Source organism: Coturnix japonica, unplaced genomic scaffold, assembly GCF_054131305.1.
Source record: "Coturnix japonica strain WE unplaced genomic scaffold, WE-NBRP24 Scf043, whole genome shotgun sequence".
Lineage (NCBI taxonomy): Eukaryota > Metazoa > Chordata > Aves > Galliformes > Phasianidae > Coturnix > Coturnix japonica.
Genome location: NW_028188946.1, coordinates 983,967 through 1,009,921, shown reverse-complemented (window position 1 = coordinate 1,009,921; position 25,955 = coordinate 983,967). Strand labels below are relative to the sequence as shown.

The window sequence follows — 25,955 nt, the reverse complement described above, 5'->3', positions numbered from 1 at the left end:
GGGGTCAATGGGGGGCAATGGGGCAGGTTATGGGGTCAATGAGGGTCAATGGGCAGGTTATGGGGTCAATGAGGGGGTAATGGGGCAGGTTATGGGGTCAATGGGGGGCAATGGGGCAGGTTATGGGGTCGGGGGGCAATGGGGCAGGTTGTGGGGTCAATGGGGGGGCAATGGGGCAGGTTATGGGGTCAATGGGGGGGGCAATGGGGCAGGTTATGGGGTCAATGGGGGGGGCAATGGGGCAGGTTATGGGGTCAATGGGGGGCAATGGGGCAGGTTATGGGGTCAATGAGGGGGCAATAGGGCAGGTTATGGGGTCAATGAGGGGGTCAATGGGGCAGGTTATGGGGTCAATGGGGGGCAATGGGGCAGGTTATGGGGTCAATGGGGCAGGTTATGGGGTCAATGGGGGGGCAATGGGGCAGGTTATGGGGCAGGTTATGGGGCAATGGGGCAGGTTATGGGGTCGGGGGGCAATGGGGCAGGTTATGGGGTTATGGGGCAGGTTATGGGGTTATGGGGCAGTGGGGCAGGTTATGGGGCAGGTTATGGGGTCAATGGGGGGGGCAATGGGGCAGGTTATGGGGCAGGTTATGGGGCCATTGGGGTCTTTAGGGGCCGCCCTGTGACCCCCCCATTGTATCCCTCCAGGCCGCCCCCCCCGGCCCCTCGTGGTCGCCCCCAATGTTGGATGTGGGGGGCGCGGGGGGGGGTCCCGACCCCGACCCCGAGGAGCTGTCGGCTGCCAGGGCTGCGCTGAGCGGGGTGACCCCAAAGGAGCTGCTGGGACAGGACGAGGACGGAGACACGTCTGTGGGGTCAATGGGGCGGGATGTGGGGCAGGGGGGGGGATTGGGGTCACTATGGGGCAGGGGGGGGGCTATGGGGCAGGGGGTGTAATGGGGTCACTGTGGGTCAATGGGGGGGGCTATGGGGCAGGGGGGGGTAATGGGGTCACTGTGGGTCAATGGGGGGGGCTATGGGGCAGGGGGGGGGATTGGGGTCACTATGGGGCAGGGGGGGTAATGGGGTCACTATGGGGCAGGGGGGGTGTAATGGGGTCACTATGGGGCAGGGGGGTGTAATGGGGTCACTATGGGGCAGTGGGGGGGGCTATGGGGCAGGGGGGTGTAATGGGGTCACTATGGGGCAGGGGGGGTGTAATGGGGTCACTATGGGGCAGGGGGGGTGTAATGGGGTCACTATGGGGCAGGGGGGGTGTAATGGGGTCACTATGGGGCAGGGGGGTGTAATGGGGTCACTATGGGGCAGGGGGTGTAATGGGGTCACTATGGGTCAATGGGGCGGGATATGGGGCAGGGGGTGTAATGGGGTCACTGTGGGGCAGTGGGGGGGGCTATGGGGCAGGGGGGGGTGTAATGGGGTCACTATGGGGCAGGGGGGTGTAATGGGGTCACTATGGGGCAGTGGGGGGGGCTATGGGGCAGGGGGGGTGTAATGGGGTCACTATGGGGCAGGGGGGGTGTAATGGGGTCACTATGGGTCAGTGGGGGGGGCTGTGGGGCAGGGGGGGTATTGGGGTCACTATGGGGCAGTGGGGGGGGCTATGGGGCAGGGGGTGTAATGGGGTCACTATGGGTCAATGGGGGGGGGGCTATGGGGCAGGGGGGTATTGGGGTCACTATGGGGCAGTGGGGGGGGCTATGGGGCAGGGGGGTGTAATGGGGTCACTATGGGTCAGTGGAGGTGTAATGGGGTCACTATGGGTCAATGGGGGGGGCTATGGGGCAGGGGGGGTAATGGGGTCACTATGGGGCAGTGGGGGGGGCTATGGGGCAGGGGGGGTGTAATGGGGTCACTATGGGGCAGGGGGTGTAATGGGGTCACTATGGGTCAATGGGGGGGCTATGGGGCAGGGGGGGTGTAATGGGGTCACTATGGGTCAGTTAATTAATGACCCCCATTAATTAATGACCCCCATTAATTAATGACCCCATTAATTACCCGCATTAATTACCGCCCCCTTTCCCCCAGGCTGCTCCACCTTCTCTGTGCCCGGGGGCTGCGAGCCCCGAGTCGAGCGGCTGCAGAAATCTATGGGGCCATGGGGGGGCTGGAGATACGGGAACATCGGGGGAAGGTGAGATATGGGGGATAATGGGGGTAATGGGGAGATAATAGGGGGTAATGGGGGATATGGGGGGAGTAATGGGGGGAGTAATGGGGGGATAATGGGGGGGCAATGGGGGGAATGGGGGGGTATTGGGGGGGAATGGGGGAATATGGGGAGTAATGGGGGGGCAATGGGGGGACAATGGGATCTAATGGGGTGTGCTGGGATATAGTGGGGTCTGATGGTGCCCCATACAGCCCCATACTGTTCTATACCGACCCCTGTTGCCCCATACAGCCCCATACAGCCCCATACTGACCCCTATTCCCCCATACAGCCCCATACATCCCCATACTGTCCCATACAGCCCTATATTGCCCCATACTGCCCCTATATTGCCCCATACAGCCCCATACCGACCCCTATTGCCCCACACAGCCCCATACAGCCCTATATTGCCCCATACTGTCCCATACCGACCCCTATTGCCCCACACATCCCCATACATCCCCATACTGTCCCATACAGCCCCATACTGCCCTATATTGCCCCATACAGCCCCATACTGACCCCTATTGCCCCATACTGCCCCATACAGCCCTATATTGCCCCATACAGCCCCATACCGACCCCTATTGCCCCATACTGCCCCATACAGCCCTATATTGCCCCATACAGCCCCATACCGACCCCTATTGCCCCATACATCCCCATACATCCCCATACTGTCCCATACATCCCCATACATCCCCATACATCCCCATACAGCCCCATACAGCCCCATACATCCCCATACATCCCCATACAGCCCCATACATCCCCATACAGCCCCATACATCCCCATACATCCCCATACATCCCCATACAGCCCCATACAGCCCCATACATCCCCATACATCCCCATACAGCCCCATACAGCCCCATACTGACCCCTATTGCCCCACACAGCCCCATACAGCCCTATATTGCCCCATACAGCCCCACACCGACCCCTATTGCCCCACACAGCCCCATACAGCCCCATACAGCCCCATACCGACCCCTATTGCCCCATACAGCCCCATACAGCCCCATACAGCCCCATACATCCCCATACAGCCCTATATTGCCCCATACAGCCCCATACCGACCCCTATTGCCCTATACTGCCCTATATTGCCCCATACAGCCCCATACAGCCCCATACTGTCCCATACTGACCCCTATTGCCCCATACAGCCCCATACAGCCCTATATTGCCCCATACAGCCCCATACTGCCCTATACCGACCCCTATTGCCCCACACATCCCCATACATCCCCATACCGACCCCTATTGCCCCATACTGCCCTATACTGCCCTATATTGCCCCATACTGTTCTATACTGACCCCTATTGCCCCATACAGCCCCATACAGCCCCATACTGACCCCTATTGCCCCATACTGCCCTATACAGCCCCATACAGCCCCATACTGTCCCATACCGACCCATATTGCCCCATACTGTTCTATACCGACCCCTATTGCCCCACACAGCCCCATACAGCCCCATACAGCCCCATACTGCCCTATACTGCCCCATACATCCCCATACATCCCCATACAGCCCCATACAGCCCCATACATCCCCATACATCCCCATACAGCCCCATACAGCCCCATACAGCCCCATACTGACCCCTATTGCCCCATACAGCCCCATACAGCCCTATATTGCCCCATACTGTCCCATACCGACCCCTATTGCCCCATACATCCCCATACAGCCCCATACAGCCCCATACTGTTCTATACCGACCCCTATTGCCCCATACTGCCCTATACTGCCCCACACTGACCCCTATTGCCCCATACAGCCCCATACAGCCCCATACAGCCCCATACAGCCCCATACCGACCCCTGTTGTCCCATACAGCCCCATACAGCCCCATACAGCCCCATACAGCCCCATACAGCCCTATATTGCCCCATACAGCCCCATACTGCCCCCTATTGCCCCATACTGCCCTATACAGCCCCATACATCCCCATACTGTCCCATACCGACCCCTATTGCCCCATACAGCCCCATACAGCCCCATACTGACCCACACAGCCCCATACATCCCCATACATCCCCATACATCCCCATACTGTCCCATACAGCCCCATACAGCCCTATATTGCCCCATACAGCCCCATACAGCCCCATACCGACCCCCATTGACCCCTATTGCCCCCCCAGACCCCGCTGCTGGTGGCGGCTCTGGCCGCAGCCCCCGCCCTTGTCCGGGATCTGATCGCGGCCGGCGCCGACCCCGACGCTGCGGACAATGAGGGGCGGACGGCGCTGCACGTGGGCGCCACCTACGGGCTGCCCGAGGTACTGCAGGTAACGGACCCTATAACGGACATAGGGATCCTATAAGGGACATGGGGACCCTATAACGGATATAGGGGGACCCCATAACTGCCCTATGGGGGAAAGAGGCCCTATAAGTCCCCTATGGGGGGAAAGGGACCCCATAAGTGCCCTATGGGGGGGAAAGGGGCCCCATAACTGCACTATAGGGACCCCAAAACTGCCCTATGGGGGGAAAGGGACCCCATAAGTGCCCCATAGGGGGAAAGGGACCCCATAAGTGCCCTATGGGGGGAAAGAGCCCCCATAACTGCACTATAGGGACCCCAAAAACTGCCCTATGGAGGGGGAAAGGGACCCTATAAGTGCCCTATAGGGACCCCATAACTGCCTTATGGGGGGAAAGGGGCCCCATAACTGACATATAGGGACCCCAAAACCCCATAAGTGCCCCATAGGGATGGGACCCCCAAAACTGCCCTATGGGGGGAAAGGGACCCCATAACTGACATATAGGGACTCCATAAGTTCCCTATGGGGGGAAAGGGACCCCATAAGTGCCCCATAGGGATGGGACCCCATAAGTGCCCTATAGGGACCCCATAAGTGCCCTATGGGGTGAAAGGGACCCCATAACTGACATATAGGGACCCCGTAAGTGCCCTATGGGGGAAAATGGGCCCTATAAGTGCCCTATGGGGGGGAAAGGGACCCCATAACTGACATATAGGGACCCCATAAGTGCCCTATGGGGGAAAATGGGCCCTATAAGTGCCCTATGGGGGGGAAAGGGACCCCATAACTGACATATAGGGACCCCATAAGTGCCCTATGGGGGAAAATGGGCCCTATAAGTGCCCTATGGGGGGAAAGGGACCCCATAACTGACATATAGGGACCCCAAAACCCCATAAGTGCCCCATAGGGATGGGACCACATAACTGGCCTATGGGGGGGAAAGGGACCATATAAGTGCCCCATAGGGATGGGACCCCATAAGTGCCCTATAGGGGGGAGAGGGACCCCATAAGTGCCCCATAGGGACGCCATAACTGCCTTATGGGGGGAAAAGGGGCCCCATAACTGACATATAGGGACCCCAAAACCCCATAAGTGCCCTATAGGGGGAAAGGGACCCCATAAGTGCCAGATAGGGACCCCATAACTGCCCTATAGGGGGGGAAAGGGACCCCATAACTGCCATATAGGGACCCCATAAGTGCCCTATAGGGACCCCAAAACCCCATAAGTGCCCTATAGGGGGAAAGGGATCCCATAACTGCCATATAGGGACCCCAAAACTGCCCTATGGGGGGAAAGGGGCCCTATAAGTGCCCTATGGGGGGTAAAGGGACCCCATAAGTGCCCTATAGGGACCCCATAACTGCCTTATAGGGGGAAAGGGACCCTATAAGTGCCCTATAGGGATGGGACCCCATAAGTGCCCTATGGGGGAAAAAGAGACCCCATAACTGCCATATAGGGACCCGATAAGTGCCCTATGGGGGGAAAGGGACCCCATAAGTGCCCCATAGGGATGGGACCCCATAAGTGCCCTATAGGGACCCCAAAACCCCATAAGTGCCCTATAGGGACCCCATAAGTGCCCCATAGGGATGGGACCCCATAACTGCCCTATAGGGACCCCAAAACCCCATAAGTGCCCTATAGGGACCCCAAATTCACCCCCCGTTTCCCCCCAGGCCGTGCTGACGTCGGGGGTCCCTGTGAACGTGGAGGCCAGAAACTATGAAGGTGGGGGGGATTTATAGGGGATTCTTTGGGGTGGGATTTGGGGGGGGGTCCCCCATTGGGGGGGGGGGGGGGGGGGTTTCCATTGGATTTGGGGTGAAACCGGCCGTTTTTGGGGCATTCCCCAGGTCAGACCCCGCTGCACTGCGCTGCCCTGGCCCACACGGCTGCTCTGGGGGGGGGGGGGGGGACCCCAAAATCCCACCCCCCAAATTCGACTGCGCTGCGTCCAGATCCTGCTCAGTATGGGGGCAGACCCCGGCTGCCAGGTGGGTACGGGGGCAATGGGGGGCTATGGGGGGCTATGGGGGGCTATGGGGTCTGTATGGGGTCTGTGGGACCCTATGGGGTCTGTATGGGGTCTGTGGGGTCTGTATGGGGTCTGTGTGGGATCTCTGTGTCCCTATGGGGTCTGTATGGGGTCTGTGGGACCCTATGGGGTCTGTATGGGGTCTGTGGGGTCTGTATGGGGTCTGTATGGGATCTCTGTGTCCCTATGGGGTCTGTATGGGGTCTGTATGGGGTCTGTGTGACCCTATGGGGTCTGTATGGGATCTGGGGGTCTCTGTGTGTCTCTATGGGGTCTGTGGGGTCTGTATGGGATCTGTGTGACCCTATGGGGTCTGTATGGGATCTCTGTGTCCCTATGGGGTCTGTATGGGATCTGGGGGTCTCTGTGTGTCCCTATGGGGTCCCTGGGGTCTTTATGGGATATATGGGTCTTTGGGGTCTGTATGGGATCTGTGGGTCTCTGTGTGTCCCTATGGGGTCTGTGGGGTCAGTATGGGATCTGTGTGACCCTATGGGGTCTGTATGGGATCTGTGGGTCTCTATAGGGTCTCTATAGGGTCTCTATGTCTTCTTATGGGTCCCAGTGGGGTCTCTATGTGTCTTCATGGAATCTCTGTGTCCCTATGAGTCTCTATGGGGCTCCTTTGTGCTCTGTGGGTCTGTGTCTCCCTGTGTCTGTCCGTCCCTATGGGGCGCCCCACAAGTTCCGTCCCACCCCACAGGACTCCAAGAGCAGCCTGACCCCGCTGCACATCGCAGTCAGGGGGGGGAACCTCGGCCTGGCCCAGCTCCTCCTGCGCCAGCCCCGGGGGGGGGCCCGGCTGGTCAACATGCAGGTGGGTGTGGGGTGGTTATGGGGTGGTTATGGGGCAGGTATGGGGTGGTTATGGGGTGGGTATGGGGTGGTTATGGGGCAGGTATGGGGTGGTTATGGGGCAGGTATGGGATGGGTATGGGGCAGATATGGAGTGGCCATGGGGTGGGTATGGGGTGGTTATGGGGCAGGTATGGGGCAGGTATGGGGCGGTTATGGGGGGGTTATGGGGCAGGTATGGGGTGGTTATGGGGTGGGTATGGGGCAGGTATGGGGCGGTTATGGGGCAGTTATGGGGCGGTTATGGGGCAGGTATGGGGTGGTTATGGGGCAGGTATGGGGTGGTTATGGGGCAGATATGGGGTGGTTATGGGGTGGCCGTGGGGTGGTTGTGGGGTGGCTGTGGGTCACACTGTCCCCATTGTTCCCCCATAGGCTATGGGGTGGTTATGGGGCGGTTATGGGTCACACTGTCCCTGTTGTTTCCCCACAGGCTATGGGTTGGTTATGGGGCGGTTATGGGGCGGTTATGGGGTGGCCGTGGGTCACACCGTGTCCCCGTTGTTCCCCCATAGGCTATGGGGTGGCTGTGGGGTGGCTATGGGGCGGTTATGGGGTGGTTATGGGGCAGTTATGGGTTGGTTATGGGGCAGCTATGGGTCACACCGTGTCCCCATTGTCCCCACAGGCTATGGGTTGGTTATGGGGCAGTTATGGGGCAGGTATGGGGTGGTTATGGGGCAGTTATGGGGCGGTTATGGGGTGGTTATGGGGTGGTTATGGGGTGGTTATGGGGTGGTTATGGGGTGGTTATGGGGCGGTTATGGGGCGGGTATGGGGTGGGTATGGGGTGGGTATGGGGCAGGTATGGGGTGGTTATGGGGCGGTTATGGGGTGGTTATGGGGTGGTTATGGGGCAGGTAGGGGGTGGTTATGGGGCGGTTATGGGGCAGGTATGGGGTGGTTATGGGGTGGTTATGGGGCGGGTATGGGGTGGTTATGGGGTGGGTATGGGGTGGTTATGGGGCGGTTATGGGGCAGGTATGGGGCGGTTATGGGGCGGGTATGGGGCAGGTATGGGGTGGTTATGGGGCGGGTATGGGGCAGGTATGGGGTGGTTATGGGGTGGGTATGGGGCAGGTATGGGGCGGTTATGGGGCGGTTATGGGGTGGGTATGGGGTGGTTATGGGGCAGGTATGGGGTGGTTATGGGGTGGTTATGGGGTGGTTATGGGGTGGTTATGGGGTGGGTATGGGGCAGGTATGGGGCGGGTATGGGGTGGGTATGGGGCGGTTATGGGGCAGGTATGGGGTGGTTATGGGGTGGTTATGGGTTGGTTATGGGGCGGTTATGGGGTGGCAGTGGGTCAAACTGTCCCCATTGTTCCCCCATAGGCTATGGGTGGTTATGGGTTGGTTATGGGGCAGGTATGGGTCACACCGTGTCCCCGCAGGCTCACGGTCAGTCCGCCCTGCACATGGCTGCAGCGCTGCGGGGGGGGCAGCAGGTGGCGCTGCTGAAGCTGCTGCTGCGACACGGGGCGGATCCGGCGCTGCCCAACGTGGAGAATCAGCGGCCACGAGCGCTGCTGCCACCGGGGGAACAGGGAGAGCAGGTGGGAACACCCAAAAATGACAGATCTGAGCCCAAAAATAACAGATCTGAGCCCAAAATAACACAAATGAGCCCAAAAACAACAGATCTGAGCCCAAAAATCCTTCATATGGACCCAAAAATAACAGATCTGAGCCCAAAAATACCAGATCTGGACCCCAAAATCCTTCATATGGACCCAAAAATAACAGATCTGGACCCAAAAATGCCACATCTGAACCCAAAATGCCACTATTTTAACCCAAATCCCCACATCTGGACCCAAAAATGCCACATCTGGACCCAAAATCCCACTATTTTAACCCAAATCCCCACTATTTAACCCAAAAATCCCACTCCTTTAGCCCAAACCCCCACATCTGGACTCTAAATGTCACTATTTTAGCCCAAATCCCAGCATCTGAACCCAAAAATCTCACATCTGGACCCAAAATGTCACTATTTTAACCCAAAAATCCCACTCCTTTAACCCCAAAATCCCATTTATTTAACCCCAAAATCCCATTTATTTAACCCCAAAATCCCATTTATTTAACCCCAAATCCCATTTATTTAACCCAAAATCCCATTTATTTAACCCCAAAATCCCATTTATTTAACCCAAAATCCCATTTATTTAACCCCAAAATCCCATTTATTTAACCCAAAATCCCATTTATTTAACCCAAAATCCCATTTATTTAACCCCAAATCCCATTTATTTAACCCAAAAATCCCATTTATTTAACCCAAAATCCCATTTATTTAACCCAAAATCCCATTTATTTAACCCAAAATCCCACTCCTTTAACCCAAATCCCCAATATTTTAACCCCAAAATCCCATTTATTTAACCCCAAATCCCATTTATTTAACCCAAAATCCCATTTATTTAACCCCAAAATCCCATTTATTTAACCCCAAAAATCCCATTTATTTAACCCCAAATCCCCACTATTTTAACCCATAAATCCCATTTATTTTAACCCCAAAATCCCATTTATTTAACCCCCAAATCCCATTTATTTAACCCAAAATCCCATTTATTTAACCCAAAATCCCACCCCTTTAACCCAAATCCCCACTATTTTAACCCCAAAATCCCATTTATTTACCCCAAAATCCCATTTATTTAACCCAAAAATCCCATTTATTTAACCCAAAATCCCATTTATTTAACCCCAAATCCCATTTATTTAACCCCAAATCCCATTTATTTAACCCATAAATCCCATTTATTTAACCCAAAATCCCATTTATTTAACCCAAAAATCCCATTTATTTAACCCCAAAATCCCACTCCTTTAACCCAAATCCCCAATATTTTAACCCCAAAATCCCATTTATTTAACCCAAAATCCCATTTATTTAACCCAAAATCCCATTTAACCCCAAAATCCCATTTATTTAACCCCAAAATCCCATTTATTTAACCCAAAATCCCATTTATTTAACCCAAAATCCCATTTAACCCCAAAATCCCATTTATTTAACCCCAAAATCCCATTTATTTAACCCAAAATCCCATTTATTTAACCCAAAATCCCCCTATTTCCCCCCAAACCCCCATTTCCCGTCCCCGAATCCCCCCAACTCGCCCCGTTTGACCCAAAATTCCCCTTTTTCACCCCAAAATTCTGCAGCTCCGGCTCCTCCTGAAGCGCCGCCGCTCCACGCGCCGCCCCCCCATGACGTCATCACGGGGGGACCCCCAGCAGTGACGTCATCATGGGGGGACCCCCAGCAGTGAGGTCATCATGGGGGGACCCCCAGCTGTGACGTCATCAAGGGGGAACCCCCAGCTGTGACATCATCAGAGGACCCCCAGCAGTGACGTCATCGGGGGGACCCCCAGCTGTGACATCATCACAGGGGACCCCCAGCAGTGACGTCATCACGGGGGGACCCCCAGCAGTGACGTCATCACGGGGGAACCCCCAGCTGTGACGTCATCATGGGGGGACCCCCAGCTGTGACGTCATCGGGGGGACCCCCAGCAGTGACGTCATCGGGGGGACCCCCAGCTGTGACGTCATCACATGGGACCCCCAGCAGTGATGTCATCGGGGGGACCCCCAGCAGTGACGTCATCACGGGGGGACCCCCAGCAGTGACGTCATCGGGGGGAACCCCCAGCTGTGACGTCATCACATGGGACCCCCAGCTGTGATGTCATCGGGGGGACCCCCAGCTGTGACGTCATCGGGGGGACCCCCAGCAGTGACGTCATCACGGGGGAACCCCCAGCTGTGACGTCATCACGGGGGAACCCCCAGCTGTGACGTCATCGGGGGGACCCCCAGCTGTGACGTCATCGAGGGAACCCCCAGCAGTGACGTCATCACGGGGGAACCCCCAGCTGTGACGTCATCACGGGGGAACCCCCAGCTGTGACGTCATCGGGGGGACCCCCAGCAGTGACGTCATCGGGGGGACCCCCAGCTGTGACATCATCACGGGGGAACCCCCAGCTGTGACATCATCGGGGGGACCCCCAGCTGTGACGTCATCACAGGGGAACCCCCAGCTGTGACGTCATCGGGGGAACCCCCAGCTGTGACGTCATCACATGGGACCCCCAGCTGTGACGTCATCACGGGGGACCCCCAGCTGTGACGTCATCGGGGGGACCCCCAGCAGTGACGTCATCACATGGGACCCCCAGCTGTGACGTCATCGGGGGGAACCCCCAGCTGTGACGTCATCACGGGGGAACCCCCAGCTGTGACGTCATCGGGGGGACCCCCAGCTGTGACGTCATCGGGGGGACCCCCAGCAGTGACGTCATCGGGGGGACCCCCAGCAGTGACGTCATCACCCCCCCCCCCCCCCCCCCAACGCCATTTTGGTGTGATTTCAGTGAAATCGCTCATTTTCGGGGCAGGGGGCGGGTTTCTCTCCATCGGCTCCGTCTCCTCCACCATCAGTTTCCATGAAACTCATCAATTCCAGTGGAAGAGCCCCAAAAATTGGGCGGTTTTGGGGCATCTGGATCCCACTGAATATTGGAGCGCGGCTCCTTTAAGAGCCCCCCCCCCCCAAAGGGGCGGGGCTACTGTGTAGCCCCTCCCACTGAGCTCATTATAATAAGGGTGATTTGCATAATTTATGCAGAGCCCCAAATTGGAGCTTTTTGGCCCCAAATCAGGCGATTTTAGAGCTCAGAAATGGGGATTTTGCCCCAAATTGAGGGAATTGGCCCCAAATTTGTGCCCTTTGTCCCCAGAGGTTTCCCAAAAAATGGCAGTTTTGCCCCAAATTGGGGAATAATGACCCCAAAAATGGGCAGATTTGGCCCAGAATTGGGGAAAGTGACCAAAAATTGGAGATTCTGCCCCAAATTGGGGCGTTTGTCCCCAAAATGGCCATTTCTGCCCCGAAATGGCAGATTTGAGCCCAAAATAGGAGGATTTTGCCCCAAATTTGGGAGGTTTTGCCCCAAATTGGGGAATTTTGATCCCAAATTTTGTATTTTGGCCCCAAAGTGGGGGGAAAAATCCCCAAAAATGGAGATTTTGCCCCAAATTTGGTGCATTTATCCCCAAAATGGGGAATTTTAGCAATTAAACGGGGAACTTGCCCCAAATCGCTGCATTTGAGCCCAAAACGAGTCGGCTGGTTCTTAAAGCGGCCAAAATGGGCCCAAAAAGGGCAGATTCTGACCCAAAATGGGCCCAAAAAGGGCAGAATCTGACCCAAAATGGGCCCAAAAAGGGCAGATTCTGACCCAAAATGGGCCCAAAAAGGGCAGATTCTGACCCAAAATGGGCCCCAAAAGGGCAGAATCTGACCCAAAACGGGCCCAAAAAGGGCAGATTCTGACCCAAAATGGGCCCAAAAGGGCAGAATCTGACCCAAAATGGGCCCCTGCTCCCCCCCATTTCCTCCCCCCCCCATTTCCTCCCACTTCCCCCATTATGGGGGGTCAGAAAAGGGAACTGAGAGCAGCACCTGCATTGGGGGGGGGCACCTCCCAGTATGGACCCATAGGGACCAGTACAACCAGTATGGACCCATATGGACCCATATGGACCCATATGGACCCATAGGAACCAGTACAACCCATATGGACCCATATGGACCCATAGGAACCAGTACAACCAGTATGGACCCATATGGACCCATAGGAACCAGTACAACCAGTATGGACCCATATGGACCCACATGGACCCATAGGAACCAGTACAACCCATATGGACCCATAGGAACCAGTACAGCCCATATGGACCCATATGGACCCACATGGACCCATAGGAACCAGTATGGACCCATATGGACCCATAGGAACCAGTACAACCCATATGGACCCATATGGACCCATAGGAACCAGTACAACCCGTATGGACCCATATGGACCCACATGGACCCATAGGAACCAGTACAACCCATATGGACCCATAGGAACCAGTACAGCCCATATGGACCCATAGGAACCAGTACAACCCATATGGACCCATAGGAACCAGTATGGACCCACATGGACCCATAGGAACCAGTACAACCCATATGGACCCATATGGACCCACGTGGACCCATAGGAACCAGTATGGACCCATATGGACCCATATGGACCCATAGGAACCAGTACAACCCATATGGACCCATATGGACCCATAGGAACCAGTACAACCAGTATGGACCCATATGGACCCATAGGAACCAGTACAACCAGTATGGACCCATATGGACCCATAGGAACCAGTACAACCCATATGGACCCATATGGACCCATAGAAACCAGTACAACCAGTATGGACCCATATGGACCCATAGGAACCAGTACAACCAGTATGGACCCATATGGACCCATATGGACCCATAGGAACCAGTACAACCCATATGGACCCATATGGACCCATAGGAACCAGTATGGACCCATATGGACCCATAGGAACCAGTACAACCCATATGGACCCATATGGACCCACATGGACCCATAGGAACCAGTACAACCCATATGGACCCATAGGAACCAGTACAACCCATATGGACCCATATGGACCCATAGGAACCAGTATGGACCCATATGGACCCATAGGAACCAGTACAACCCATATGGACCCATATGGACCCATAGGAACCAGTACAGCCCATATGGACCCATAGGAACCAGTACAACCCATAAGGACCCATAGGAACCAGTATGGACCCATAAGGACCCATAGGAACCAGTCCAGCCCATAAGGACCCATAGGAACCAGTATGGACCCACATGGACCCATAGGAACCAGTACAACCCATATGGACCCATAGGAACCAGTATGGACCCATAAGGACCCATAGGAACCAGTACAACCAGTATGGACCCATATGGACCCATAGGAACCAGTACAACCCATAAGGACCCATAGGAACCAGTACAACCCATATGGACCCATAGGAACCAGTACAACCCATATGGACCCATAGGAACCAGTACAGCCCATAGGAACCAGTCCAGCCCATAGAGCTCTTTATTGACCCCATGCTGTGACAGGACCCCCCCCATATCACGGTTTCTCCAGCCCCACGGCGCCGTCCCCGCGTGGCCCCACGTCCTGGTACGTGGGTTGGGGGCGGTGGGAGATGTCCTCGTACATGGAGCACTGCGTCACGTCCAGGCCCTGCGAACAGCCGCCACATAAGGGCCCCATAAGGGTCCCATGGCCCCATAAGAGTCCCATGGCCCCATAAGGGTCCCATAAGGGTCCCATGGCCCCATAAGGGCCCCATAAGGGTCCCATAAGAGTCCCATGGCCCCATACAAGTCCCATGGCCCCATAAGGGTCCCATAAGGGTCCCATGGCCCCACAAGGGCCCCATAAGGGTCCCATGGCCCCATAAGGGTCCCATAAGGGTCCCATGGCCCCATAAGGGCCCCATAAGGGTCCCATGGCCCCATAAGAGTCCCATGGCCCCGTAAGGGTCCCATAAGGGTCCCATGGCCCCATAAGGGTCCCATAAGGGTCCCATGGCCCCATAAGGGTCCCATAAGGGTCCCATGGCCCCATAAGGGCCCCATAAGGGTCCCATGGCCCCATAAGGGCCCCATAAGGGTCCCATAAGGGTCCCATAAGAGTCCCATGGCCCCATAAGGGCCCCATAAGGGTCCCATGGCCCCATAAGAGTCCCATGGCCCCATAAGGGCCCCACAAGGGTCCCATGGCCCCATAAGAGTCCCATGGCCCCATAAGGGCCCCACAAGGGTCCCATGGCCCCATAAGGGTCCCATAAGGGTCCCATGGCCCCATAAGGGTCCCATAAGGGTCCCATGGCCCCATAATGGCCCCATAAGGGTCCCATAAGGGCCCCATGGCCCTGTAAGGGCCCCATAAGGATCCCCATAAGGGTCCCATGGCCCCATAAGGATCCCATAAGGGTCCCATAAGGGTCCCATGGCCCCATAAGGGTCCCATGGCCCCATAAGGGCCCCATAAGGGTCCCATAAGGGTCCCATGGCCCCATAAGGGCCCCATAAGAGTCCCATGGCCCCATAAGGGTCCCATAAGGGTCCCATGGCCCCATAAGAGTCCCATGGCCCCATAAGGGCCCCACAAGGGTCCCATGGCCCCATAAGAGTCCCATGGCCCCATAAGGGTCCCATAAGGGTCCCATGGCCCCATAAGGGCCCCATAAGGGTCCCATGGCCCCATAAGGGCCCCACAAGGGTCCCATGGCCCCATAAGGGCCCCACAAGGGTCCCATGGCCCCATAAGGGTGCCATAAGAGTCCCATGGCCCCATAAGGGTCCCATAAGGGTCCCGTGGCCCCATAAGGGTCCCATAAGAGTCCCATGGCCCCATAAGGGTCCCATAAGGGTACCATGGCCCCATAAGGGCCCCACAAGGGTCCCATGGCCCCATAAGAGTCCCATGGCCCCATAAGGGCCCCATAAGGGTCCCATGGCCCCATAAGGGCCCCATAAGGGTCCCATGGCCCCATAAGGGTCCCATAAGGGTCCCGTGGCCCCATAAGGGTCCCATAAGGGTCCCATAAGGGTCCCATGGCCCCATAAGGGCCCCACAAGGGTCCCATGGCCCCATAAGGGTCCCATAAGGGTCCCATGGCCCCATAAGGGCCCCATAAGGGTCCCATGGCCCCATAAGGGTCCCATAAGGGTCCCATAAGGGTCCCATGGCCCCATAAGGGCCCCACAAGGGTCCCATGGCCCCATAAGGGTCCCATAAGGGTCCCATGGCCCCATAAGGGTCCCATAAGGGTCCCATGGCCCCATAAGGGCCCCACAAGGGTCCCATGGCCCCATAAGAGTCCCATGGCCCCATAAGGATCCCATAAGGGTCCCATGGCCCCATAAGAGTCCCATGGCCCCGTAAGAGTCCCATAGCCCCATAAGGGTCCCATAAGGGTCCCATGGCCCCATAAGAGTCCCATGGCCCCATAAGGGTCCCATAAGGGTCCCATGGCCCCATAAGAGTCCCATGGCCCCATAAGGGTCCCATAAGGGTCCCATGGCCCCATAAGAGTCCCATGGCCCCATAAGGATCCCATAAGGGTCCCATGGCCCCATAAGAGTCCCATGGCCCCGTAAGAGTCCCATAGCCCCATAAGGGTCCCATAAGGGTCCCATGGCCCCATAAGAGTCCCATGGCCCCATAAGGGTCCCATAAGGGTCCCATGGCCCCATAAGAGTCCCATGGCCTCATAAGGGCCCCATGGCCACCCCGTGTCCCCCATGTCACCTCATAGAGGTTCTCCTCCTCCCCCAGGCTCTTCTTGCCCTGCAGCAGCCGCTCGTTGGCCCAGCGCTTCTGTGGGGACGGGGGGAAAATGGGGACAGATGATGTGGGGAGGGGGGACACGAGGACGGGGCAAGATGGGGATATGGGATATAGGGTCACTATGGGGCTATGGGCACACTATGGGGATATGGGCACACTATGGGGATATAGGATATAGGGTCACTATGGGGTCACTATGGGGATGCAGGATATAGGGTCACTATGGGGGCACTATGGGGATATGGGCACACTATGGGGGCACTATGGGTCACTATGGGCACACTATGGGGGCACTATGGGGATGCAGGATATAGGGTCACTATGGGGGCACTATGGGGGCACTATGGGGATACAGGATATAGGGTCACTATGGGGGCACTATGGGGATATGGGATATAGGCACACTATGGGGGCACTATGGGGACACTATGGGGACACTGGGGGGCACTATGGGGATATAGGGTCACTATGGGCACACTATGGGGTCACTATGGGGGCACTATGGGGATATAGGATATAGGGTCACTATGGGGCACTATGGGCACACTATGGGGGCACTATGGGGATATAGGATATAGGGTCACTATGGAGGCACTATGGGGGCACTATGGGGACACTATGGGGATGCAGGATATAGGGTCACTATGGGGCCCTATGGGGGCGCTATGGGGATACAGGATATAGGGTCACTATGGGGGCACTATGGGGCACTATGGGGTCACTATGGGTCACTATGGGTCACTATGGGTCACTATGGGTCACTATGGGGATGCAGGACGCGCCCCCACCCTGAGCAGCAGCAGCAGCCCCGGCCCCGCAGCACAGAGCAGCAGCAGCGACCCCTGAACTGCCAGCAGCCGGTTCTTGGTCCGGTCCGACAGCGACAGGAACCGCGACGGGGCCGAGTCTGGGGGAACAATGGGATCAATGGGAACAATGGGATCAATGGGGGCAATGGGGGCAATGGGATCAATGGGAACAATGGGAACAATGGGAACAATGGGAACAATGGGAACAATGGGATCAATGGGATCAATGGGAACAATGGGGGCAATGGGAGCAATGGGAACAATGGGGGCAATGGGATCAATGGGGATAATGGGAACAATGGGATCAATGGGAGCAATGGGGGCAATGGGAATAATGGGATCAATGGGAACAATGGGAATAATGGGAGCAATGGGAACAATGGGGGCAATGGGAGCAATGGGGACAATGGGAACAATGGGAACAATGGGGGCAATGGGATCAATGGGAACAATGGGAGCAATGGGAGCAATGGGGGCAATGGGGACAATGGGATCAATGGGGGCAATGGGGACAATGGGAACAATGGGATCAATGGGGACAATGGGAACAATGGGATCAATGGGGACAATGGGAACAATGGGAACAATGGGGGCAATGGGAACAATGGGAACAATGGGAGCAATGGGGGCAATGGGATCAATGGGAACAATGGGATCAATGGGAACAATGGGATCAATGGGACCCAGTGTCATCAATGGGAGCAATGGGAACAGTGTCATCAATGGGATGAATGGATCCAGTGTCCTCAATGGACCCAGTGTCATCAATGGGACCCAGTGTCATTAATGGGATCAATGCGACCCAGTGTCCCCAATGGGATCAATGGCCCCGCTGTCCCCATTGTCCCCATTGCCCCCATTGCCCCCATTGTCCCCATTGTCCCCATTGTCCCCATTGCCCCCATTGTCCCCATTGCCCCCATTGTCCCCATTGTCCCCATTGCCCCCATTGCCCCCATTGTCCCCATTGCCCCCATTGTCCCCATTGCCATCGCTGCCCCCATTGCCCCCATTGTCCCCATTGCCCCCATTGCCATCCCTGCCCCCATTGCCCCCATTGCCCCCATTGCCCCCATTGTCCCCATTGCCCCCATTGTCCCCATTGCCATCGCTGCCCCCATTGCCCCCATTGTCCCCATTGTCCCCATTCCCATCCCTGTCCCCATTGCCCCCATTGCCCCCATTGCCCCTATTGCCCCCATTGCCCCCATTGTCCCCATTGTCCCCATTGTCCCCATTGTCCCCATTGTCCCCATTGTCCCCATTGCCCCCATTGCCATCCCTGTCCCCATGGCCCCATTGCCCCCATTGTCCCCATTGTCCCCATTGCCCCCATTGTCCCCATTGTCCCCATTGCCCCCATTGTCCCCATTGCCCCCATTGCCCCCATTGCCCCTATTGCCCCCATTGCCCCCATTGTCCCCATTGCCCCCATTGTCCCCATTGTCCCCATTGCCCCCATTCCCATCCCTGTCCCCATTGCCCCCATTGTCCCCATTGTCCCCATTGTCCCCATTGCCCCCATTCCCATCCCTGCCCCCATTGTCCCCATTGTCCCCATTGCCCCCATTCCCATCCCTGCCCCCATTGCCTCCACTGCCCCCATTGCCCCCATTGTCCCCATTGCCCCCATTGCCCCCACTGTCCCCATTGCCCCCATTGCCCCAATTGTCCCCATTGTCCCCATTGCCCCATTGCCCCTATTGCCCCCATTGCCCCAATTGTCCCCATTGTCCCCATTGCCCCCATTGCCCCCTTTGTCCCCATTGCCCCCATTGCCCCCATTGCCCCCATTGTCCCCATTGTCCCCATTGCCCCCATTGCCCCCATTGCCATCCCTGTCCCCATTGCCCCCATTGCCCCCATTGTCCCCATTGTCCCCATTGCCCCCATTGCCCCCCATTGTCCCCATTGCTCCCATTGTCCCCATTGCCCCCATTGCTCCCATTGTCCCCATTGTCCCCATTGCCCCCATTGCCATCCCTGTCCCCATTGCCCCCATTGCCCCCATTGTCCCCACTGCCCCCACTGCCCCCATTGTCCCCATTGCCCCCATTGCCCCCACTGCCCCCATTGCCCCCATTGCCCCCATTGTCCCCATTGCCCCCATTGCCATCCCTGTCCCCATTGCCCCCATTGCCCCCATTGCCCCCATTGCCCCATTGCCCCCATTGTCCCCATTGCCCCCATTGCCCCCACTGCCCCCACTGCCCCCATTGCCCCCATTGTCCCCATTGCCCCCATTGCCCCCATTGCCCCCATTGTCCCCATTGCCCCCACTGCCCCCATGCCCCCATTGCCCCCATTGCCCCCATTGTCCCCATTGCCCCCATTGTCCCCATTGCCCCCACTGCCCCCATTGCCCCCATTGTCCCCATTGTCCCCATTGTCCCCATTCCCATCCCTGTCCCCATTGCCCCCATTGCCCCCACTGCCCCCATTGTCCCCATTGTCCCCATTGTCCCCATTGTCCCCACTACCCCCATTGCCCCCATTGTCCCCATTGTCCCCATTGTCCCCATTGTCCCCATTGCCCCCATTGCCCCCATTGTCCCCATTGCCCCCATTGCCCCCATTGCCCCATTATTCCCCCCCTGTCCCCCTCACCTCTCACTCTCACGAAGGTCCCACACGACGCCCCGTTGCTGTTCCCGTCTCTGACCCGGCAGTACAACACCCCGGCCCGTTTCGCTCCGGTTCCGCTCAGCACCAGCTCGGTTCCGTCCTTCGTCGTTTCCGCCCCATCGTCCTCCATGTCCCCGACCCGACCCACGGCGCCGAACCGGAACCAGGTGACGTTGGCACCGGGTCGGTTATGGGGACATTGAAGGGTGACGCGCTGCCCCACAGGGACCCACAGCGACGTGGGGACGCGACCCACGGGAACAAGGGACGGGCACGAGGGGGGGGGGGCGGCGTCCGGGAACGAGGAGACGGTGAGAAAATGGGGGGGGGGGCGGGAGGGGGGGGGAGGGGGGGGGAATTGAGGGGGGGTGGAGGAACAGGGGGGGGAAATGGGGGGGGGAGATGTGGGGGAGGAGCCTGGAAATAGGGGGAGGGGGTTAATGTTAAGGGGGGTCATATGGGGTGGGGGTCATATGGGGTGAGGGGGGTCCAAATTGGGGGGGGTCATATGGGGTGGGGGTCATATGGGGTGAGGGGGGGTCATATGGGGTGGGGGTTATATGGGGTGGGGGTTATATGGGGTGAGGGGGGTCCAAATTGGGGGGGGTCATATGGGGTGGGGGTTATATGGGGTGAGGGGGGTCCAAATTGGGGGGGGTCATATGGGGTGGGGGTTATATGGGGTGAGGGGGGTCCAAATTGGGGGGGGGTTATATGGGGTGGGGGTTATATGGGGTGAGGGGGGGTCATATGAGGGAGGGGGTTATATGGGGTGAGGGGGGTCCAAATTGGGGGAGGTCATATGGGGTGAGGGTTATATGGGGTGGGGGTCATATGGGGTGGGGGTTATATGGGGTGAGGGGGGTCCAAATGGGGGGGGGGGGTTCATATGGGGTGGGGTTATATGGGGTGACGGGGGTCCAAATTGGAGGGGGGTCATATGGGGAGGGGGTCATATGGGGTGAGGGGGGTCCAAATGGGGGGGGTTGGGGTTCATATGGGGCCAGGGACCCAAAATTAAGGGGGGGGGTAACTAAAATGGGTGTGGGGACCCAAATAGGGGGGCAGGTGGGGGAGTCCGAATGTTGGGGGGTCTAATATGGGGAAGGGGACTCCAAAATTTGGGGTTAATTTGGGGAGAGTCCCCAAGATAATTAAAACCAGCCCCTCCCACCCCCCGCCCCGAACATCTGCGCCTCCCCCCCCCCCCTTTGGGTTTCGGTTCCCCACATCCAGGGGTCTCTGGGGACCGATGTTATTTTGGGGCCCCACAAGACCCAAAATCCCCCAACCTGGCCCCAGAACCTCTTCCTTCCCCAAATGCTTTTAATACCCCCCCAATGTTCCCTTTGGGACCCCCCCCAAAATGCCCCACATCACCCCATAGCGCCCCTGACCCATAGAGGAACCCCAATCCCCCCATTGGGATCCACCCAACTCCAGACCCCACTGCCCCCCCGGACCCAGATTTGGGGACCCAGGCGCCCAAAGACCCCCAAACATCCGGGACTTCCCCCGTGCCCCCCCCACGACCCTGACCCCAAAAGCCCCGTAGGAGCCCCTGGCCCCATAGGGCCCCTTCAGCCCCACAGCCCCCAACCTGAACGACCACTCAGGGCCCCCTCCTGGATCTCCCCCAGCCCCATAAGTGTCCCCCCCCCCAACCCCACAGCCCTCCCAGCACCCCATTCCCTCCTGACCCCCCTGAGCCCACTACTCCTCCTGACTCCAAAGACCCCCCGGGACTCTCCCCAGCCCCACAGGACCCTCATGTTGGACCCCCATGTTGGACCCCCGTGTTGGACCCCCATGTTGGCCCCCCTTATTGGACCCCCATGTTGGACCCCCATGTTGGACCCCCATGTTGGACCCCCGTGTTGGACCCCCATGTTGGACCCCCATGTTGGGCCCCTTATTGGACCCCCATGTTGGACCCCCGTGTTGGACCCCCTTATTGGACCCCCATGTTGGACCCCCATGTTGGACCCCCTTATTGGACCCCTTGTTAGACCCCCTTATTGGACCCCCATGTTAGACCCCCATGTTAGACCCCCATGTTGGACCCCCTTATTGGACCCCCATGTTGGACCCCCATGTTAGACCCCCATGTTGGACCCCCATGTTGGACCCCCATGTTAGACCCCCTTATTGGACCCCCATGTTGGACCCCCATGTTGGACCCCCATGTTAGACCCCCATGTTGGCCCCCCTTATTGGACCCCCTTGTTGGACCCCCATGTTAGACCCCCATGTTAGACCCCCTTATTGGACCCCCTTGTTGGACCCCCATGTTAGACCCCCATGTTAGACCCCCTTATTGGACCCCCTTGTTGGACCCCCATGTTAGACCCCCATGTTAGACCCCCTTATTGGACCCCCATGTTGGACCCCCTTATTGGACCCCCATGTTAGACCCCCATGTTGGACCCCCGTGTTGGACCCCCTTATTGGACCCCCTTATTGGACCCCCTTATTGGACCCCCATGTTGGACCCCCATGTTGGACCCCCTTATTGGACCCCCATGTTGGACCCCCATGTTGGACCCCCTTATTGGACCCCTATGTTAGACCCCCTTATTGGACCCCCTTATTGGACCCCCATGTTGGACCCCCATGTTACACCCCCTTATTGGACCCCCTTATTGGCCCCCCTTATTGGACCCCATACCTTGGAGGAGCCCCAGGAGCAGCAGCGTCGCTGTGAACCCCATCTCAGCCAGTGGGTGGGGCCGGGGGGGGGGGCGTGGTTATAAAGGGGGTGGGGGCTGTGAGGGGGCGTGGCCTATAAAGGGGGGGGCAGCCCTCGGTGTCAATCCAGCATCGTCCATTGATATTAAACCTCATTGATATTAAACCTCATTGATATTAAACCTCATTGATATTAAACCTCATTGATATTAAACCTCATTAAACCTCATTGATATTAAAGCTCATTGATCCCCCGATGTCAGTTCAATATCACCATTATCACCCCAATATCACCCCAATATCATCAATATCACCCCAGTATAACCACAATATCACCCCTATCACCCCAATATCACCACTATTACACCAATATCACCCCAATATCACCCCAATATCACCCCAATATCACCCCTATATCACCATTATCACCCCAATATCACCTCAATATCACCACTATCATCCCAATATCACCCCAATATCATCAATATCACCTCAATATCACCAGTATCACCTCAATATCACCCCAGTATCACCACTATCACCTCAATATCATGAATATCACCCCAATATCACCCCAATATCATCAATATCACCCCAATATCACTCCAATATCACCCCAATATCACAAGTATCACCCCAATATCACCAATATCACCCAATATCACCTCAATATCACTAATATTCCCCTAGAATCACCCCCCATATCATCAATATCACCCCAATATCACCCCAGTATAACCACAATATAACCACTATCACCCCAATATCACCCCAATATCATCAATATCACCCCAATATCACCCCTATATCACCATTATCACGTCAATATCACCCCAATATAACCCCTATCACCCCAATATCACAAGTATCACCCCAATATCATCAATATCACCCCAATATCACCCCAATATCACCCCTATCACCTCAATATCACCAATATTCCCCTAGAATCACCCCAATATCATCAATATCACCTCAATATCACCAGTATCACCCCACTATCACCCCAATATCACCAGTATCACCCCAATATCATCAATATCACCACTATCACCCCACTATTGCCCCACTATCACCAATATCACCCCAATATCACCCCAATATCACCAATATCACCAATATCACCTCAATATCACCAATATTCCCCTAGAATCACCCCAATATCATCAATATCACCCCACTATCACCCCAATATCATCAATATCACCAATATCACCAGTATCACCCCAATATCACCACTATTGTCCCAATATCACCCCAATATCACACGTATCACCCCAATATCACCCCAATATCATCAATATCACCTCAATATCACCCCAGTATAACCACAATATAACCACTATCACCCCAATATCACCACTATTACACCAATATCACCCCAATATAACCTCAATATCACCATTATCACCCCAATATCATCAATATCACCCCAATATCACCCCAGTATAACCACAATATAACCACTATCACCCCAATATCACCCCAATATCACCCCAATATCATCAATATCACCCCACTATCACCCCAATATCACCACTATTACACCAATATCACCCCAATATCACCCCTATATCACCATTATCACCTCAATATCACCTCAATATCACCAATATTCCCCTAGAATCACCCCAATATCATCAATATCACCCCAATATCACCCCAGTATAACCACAATATAACCATTATCACCCCAATATCATCAATATCACCCCAATATCACCAGTATCACCCCAGTATCACCCCAATATCACCCCTATATCACCATTATCACCTCAATATCACCAATATTCCCCTAGAATCACCCCAATATCATCAATATCACCCCAATATCATCAATATCACCATTATCACCCCAATATCACCACTATCACCCCAATATCATCATTATCACCTCAATATCACCATTATCACCCCAATATCATCAATATCACCCCACTATCACCCCACTATCACCCCTATCACCCCTATATCACCATTATCACCCCAATATCCCCCAATATCACCCCAATATCACTCCAATATCACCCCAATATCATCAATATCACCCCAATATCACCCCAATATCATCAATATCACCCCAATATCACCCCCGTATAACCACAATATCACCATTATCACCCCAATATCACCCCAATATCACCAGTATCACCCCAATATCACCATTATCACCCCACTATCACCCCAATATCACCCCTATATCACCATTATCACCCCAGTATCACCTCAATATCACCAATATTCCCCTAGAATCACCCCAATATCATCAATATCACCCCAATATCACCATTATCACCCCAATATCACCCAATATCACCCTATATCACCATTATCACCTCAATATCACCCCAATATCATCAATATCACCCCAATATCATCAATATCACCCCAATATCACCCCTATATCACCATTATCACCTCAATATCACCCCAATATCACCCCTATCACCCCAATATCACCACTATCGTCCCACTATCACCCCAATATCACCCCAATATCACCCCTATCACCCCAATATCACCCACTATCACCCCAACATGGCGCCGCGTTCCCCTATACCGTCACTGTGTGTCTCTATGGGGCTCAGTGTGCGTTATATCCCGCAATGCACCTTGCCGGAAGTGAAGCGACTGCGCATGATCAAAATGGCGACCGCTACATGCCACGTTATATCCCACAATGCAATATACAGGAAGTAACGTTCTGCGCATGACCAAAATGGCGACCGCCAAATGCCACGTTATATCCCACAATGCAATATACAGGAAGTAATGTTCTGCGCATGACCAAAATGGCGACCGCCATTTGCCACGTTATGCCGCGTTATATCCCACAATGCACCATACCGGAAGTGACGCTACTGCGCATGATCAAAATGGCGACCTCCAAATGCCACGTTATGCCGCGTTATATCCCACAATGCACCTTGCCGGAAGCGACGCTACTGCGCATGACCAAAATGGCGACCGCCAATTGCCACGATATGCCGCGTTATATCCCACAATGCAGCATACCGGAAGCGACGCTACTGCGCATGACCAAAATGGCGACCTCCAATTGCCACGTTATGCCGCGTTATATCCCACAGTGCACCATACCGGAAGCGACGCTACTGCGCATGACCAAAATGGCGACCTCCAATTGCCACGTTATGCCGCGTTATATCCCACAGTGCACCATACCGGAAGCGACGCTACTGCGCATGACCAAAATGGCGACCGCCAATTGCCACGTTATGCCGCGTTATATCCCACAATGCACCATA

The 25,955-nt window shown here is 55.9% G+C and overlaps 2 protein-coding genes across 3 annotated transcripts; one reads left to right on the top strand and one right to left on the bottom strand.

Annotated features, from left to right (window-relative positions):
• Positions 1–617: 617 nt before the first annotated feature.
• Positions 618–12,448, top strand: LOC146752622 (NF-kappa-B inhibitor delta-like). Its single transcript, XM_085531573.1, is given in 9 exon segments — positions 618–809; positions 1,996–2,101; positions 4,282–4,428; positions 6,102–6,153; positions 6,279–6,324; positions 6,326–6,419; positions 7,164–7,277; positions 8,710–8,871; positions 10,493–12,448. Coding segments are annotated over 9 exon segments (924 nt in total). The 5' UTR covers positions 618–684; the 3' UTR covers positions 10,571–12,448.
• Positions 12,449–14,284: 1,836 nt separating this feature from the next.
• LOC146752621 (B-cell antigen receptor complex-associated protein alpha chain-like) lies at positions 14,285–25,305 on the bottom strand. 2 transcript variants are annotated; one of them, XM_085531574.1, is made up of 6 exons: positions 25,250–25,305; positions 22,670–22,783; positions 19,984–20,418; positions 17,356–17,474; positions 16,529–16,597; positions 14,285–14,452 (listed from the first exon to the last, which is right to left on the bottom strand). In XM_085531574.1, exons 2-6 carry the CDS (start codon positions 22,710–22,712, stop codon positions 14,339–14,341), a joined length of 780 nt encoding a protein of 259 aa, XP_085387700.1. In that variant the 5' UTR covers positions 22,713–22,783; positions 25,250–25,305; the 3' UTR covers positions 14,285–14,338. The 2 variants fall into 2 exon arrangements, with proteins under 2 accessions (XP_085387700.1, XP_085387701.1); XM_085531575.1 differs by lacking the exons at positions 17,356–17,474; positions 25,250–25,305 and having other exon boundaries at positions 22,670–23,336.
• Between the last annotated feature and the right edge of the window lie 650 nt (positions 25,306–25,955).

Excerpts from the sequence above, each read along its gene's own strand:
- LOC146752621 (XM_085531574.1), bottom strand. The coding sequence starts at position 22,712 with ATGGGGTTCACAGCGACGCTGCTGCTCCTGGGGCTCCTCCAAG. Across the intron at positions 20,419-22,669 it reads GCTCCTGGGGCTCCTCCAAG|GCTCCTCCCCCACATCTCCC; the intron begins GTATGGGGTCCA and ends CCCTATTTCCAG. Across the intron at positions 14,453-16,528 it reads AGGAGGAGAACCTCTATGAG|GGCCTGGACGTGACGCAGTG; the intron begins GTGACATGGGGG and ends GGCTGTTCGCAG.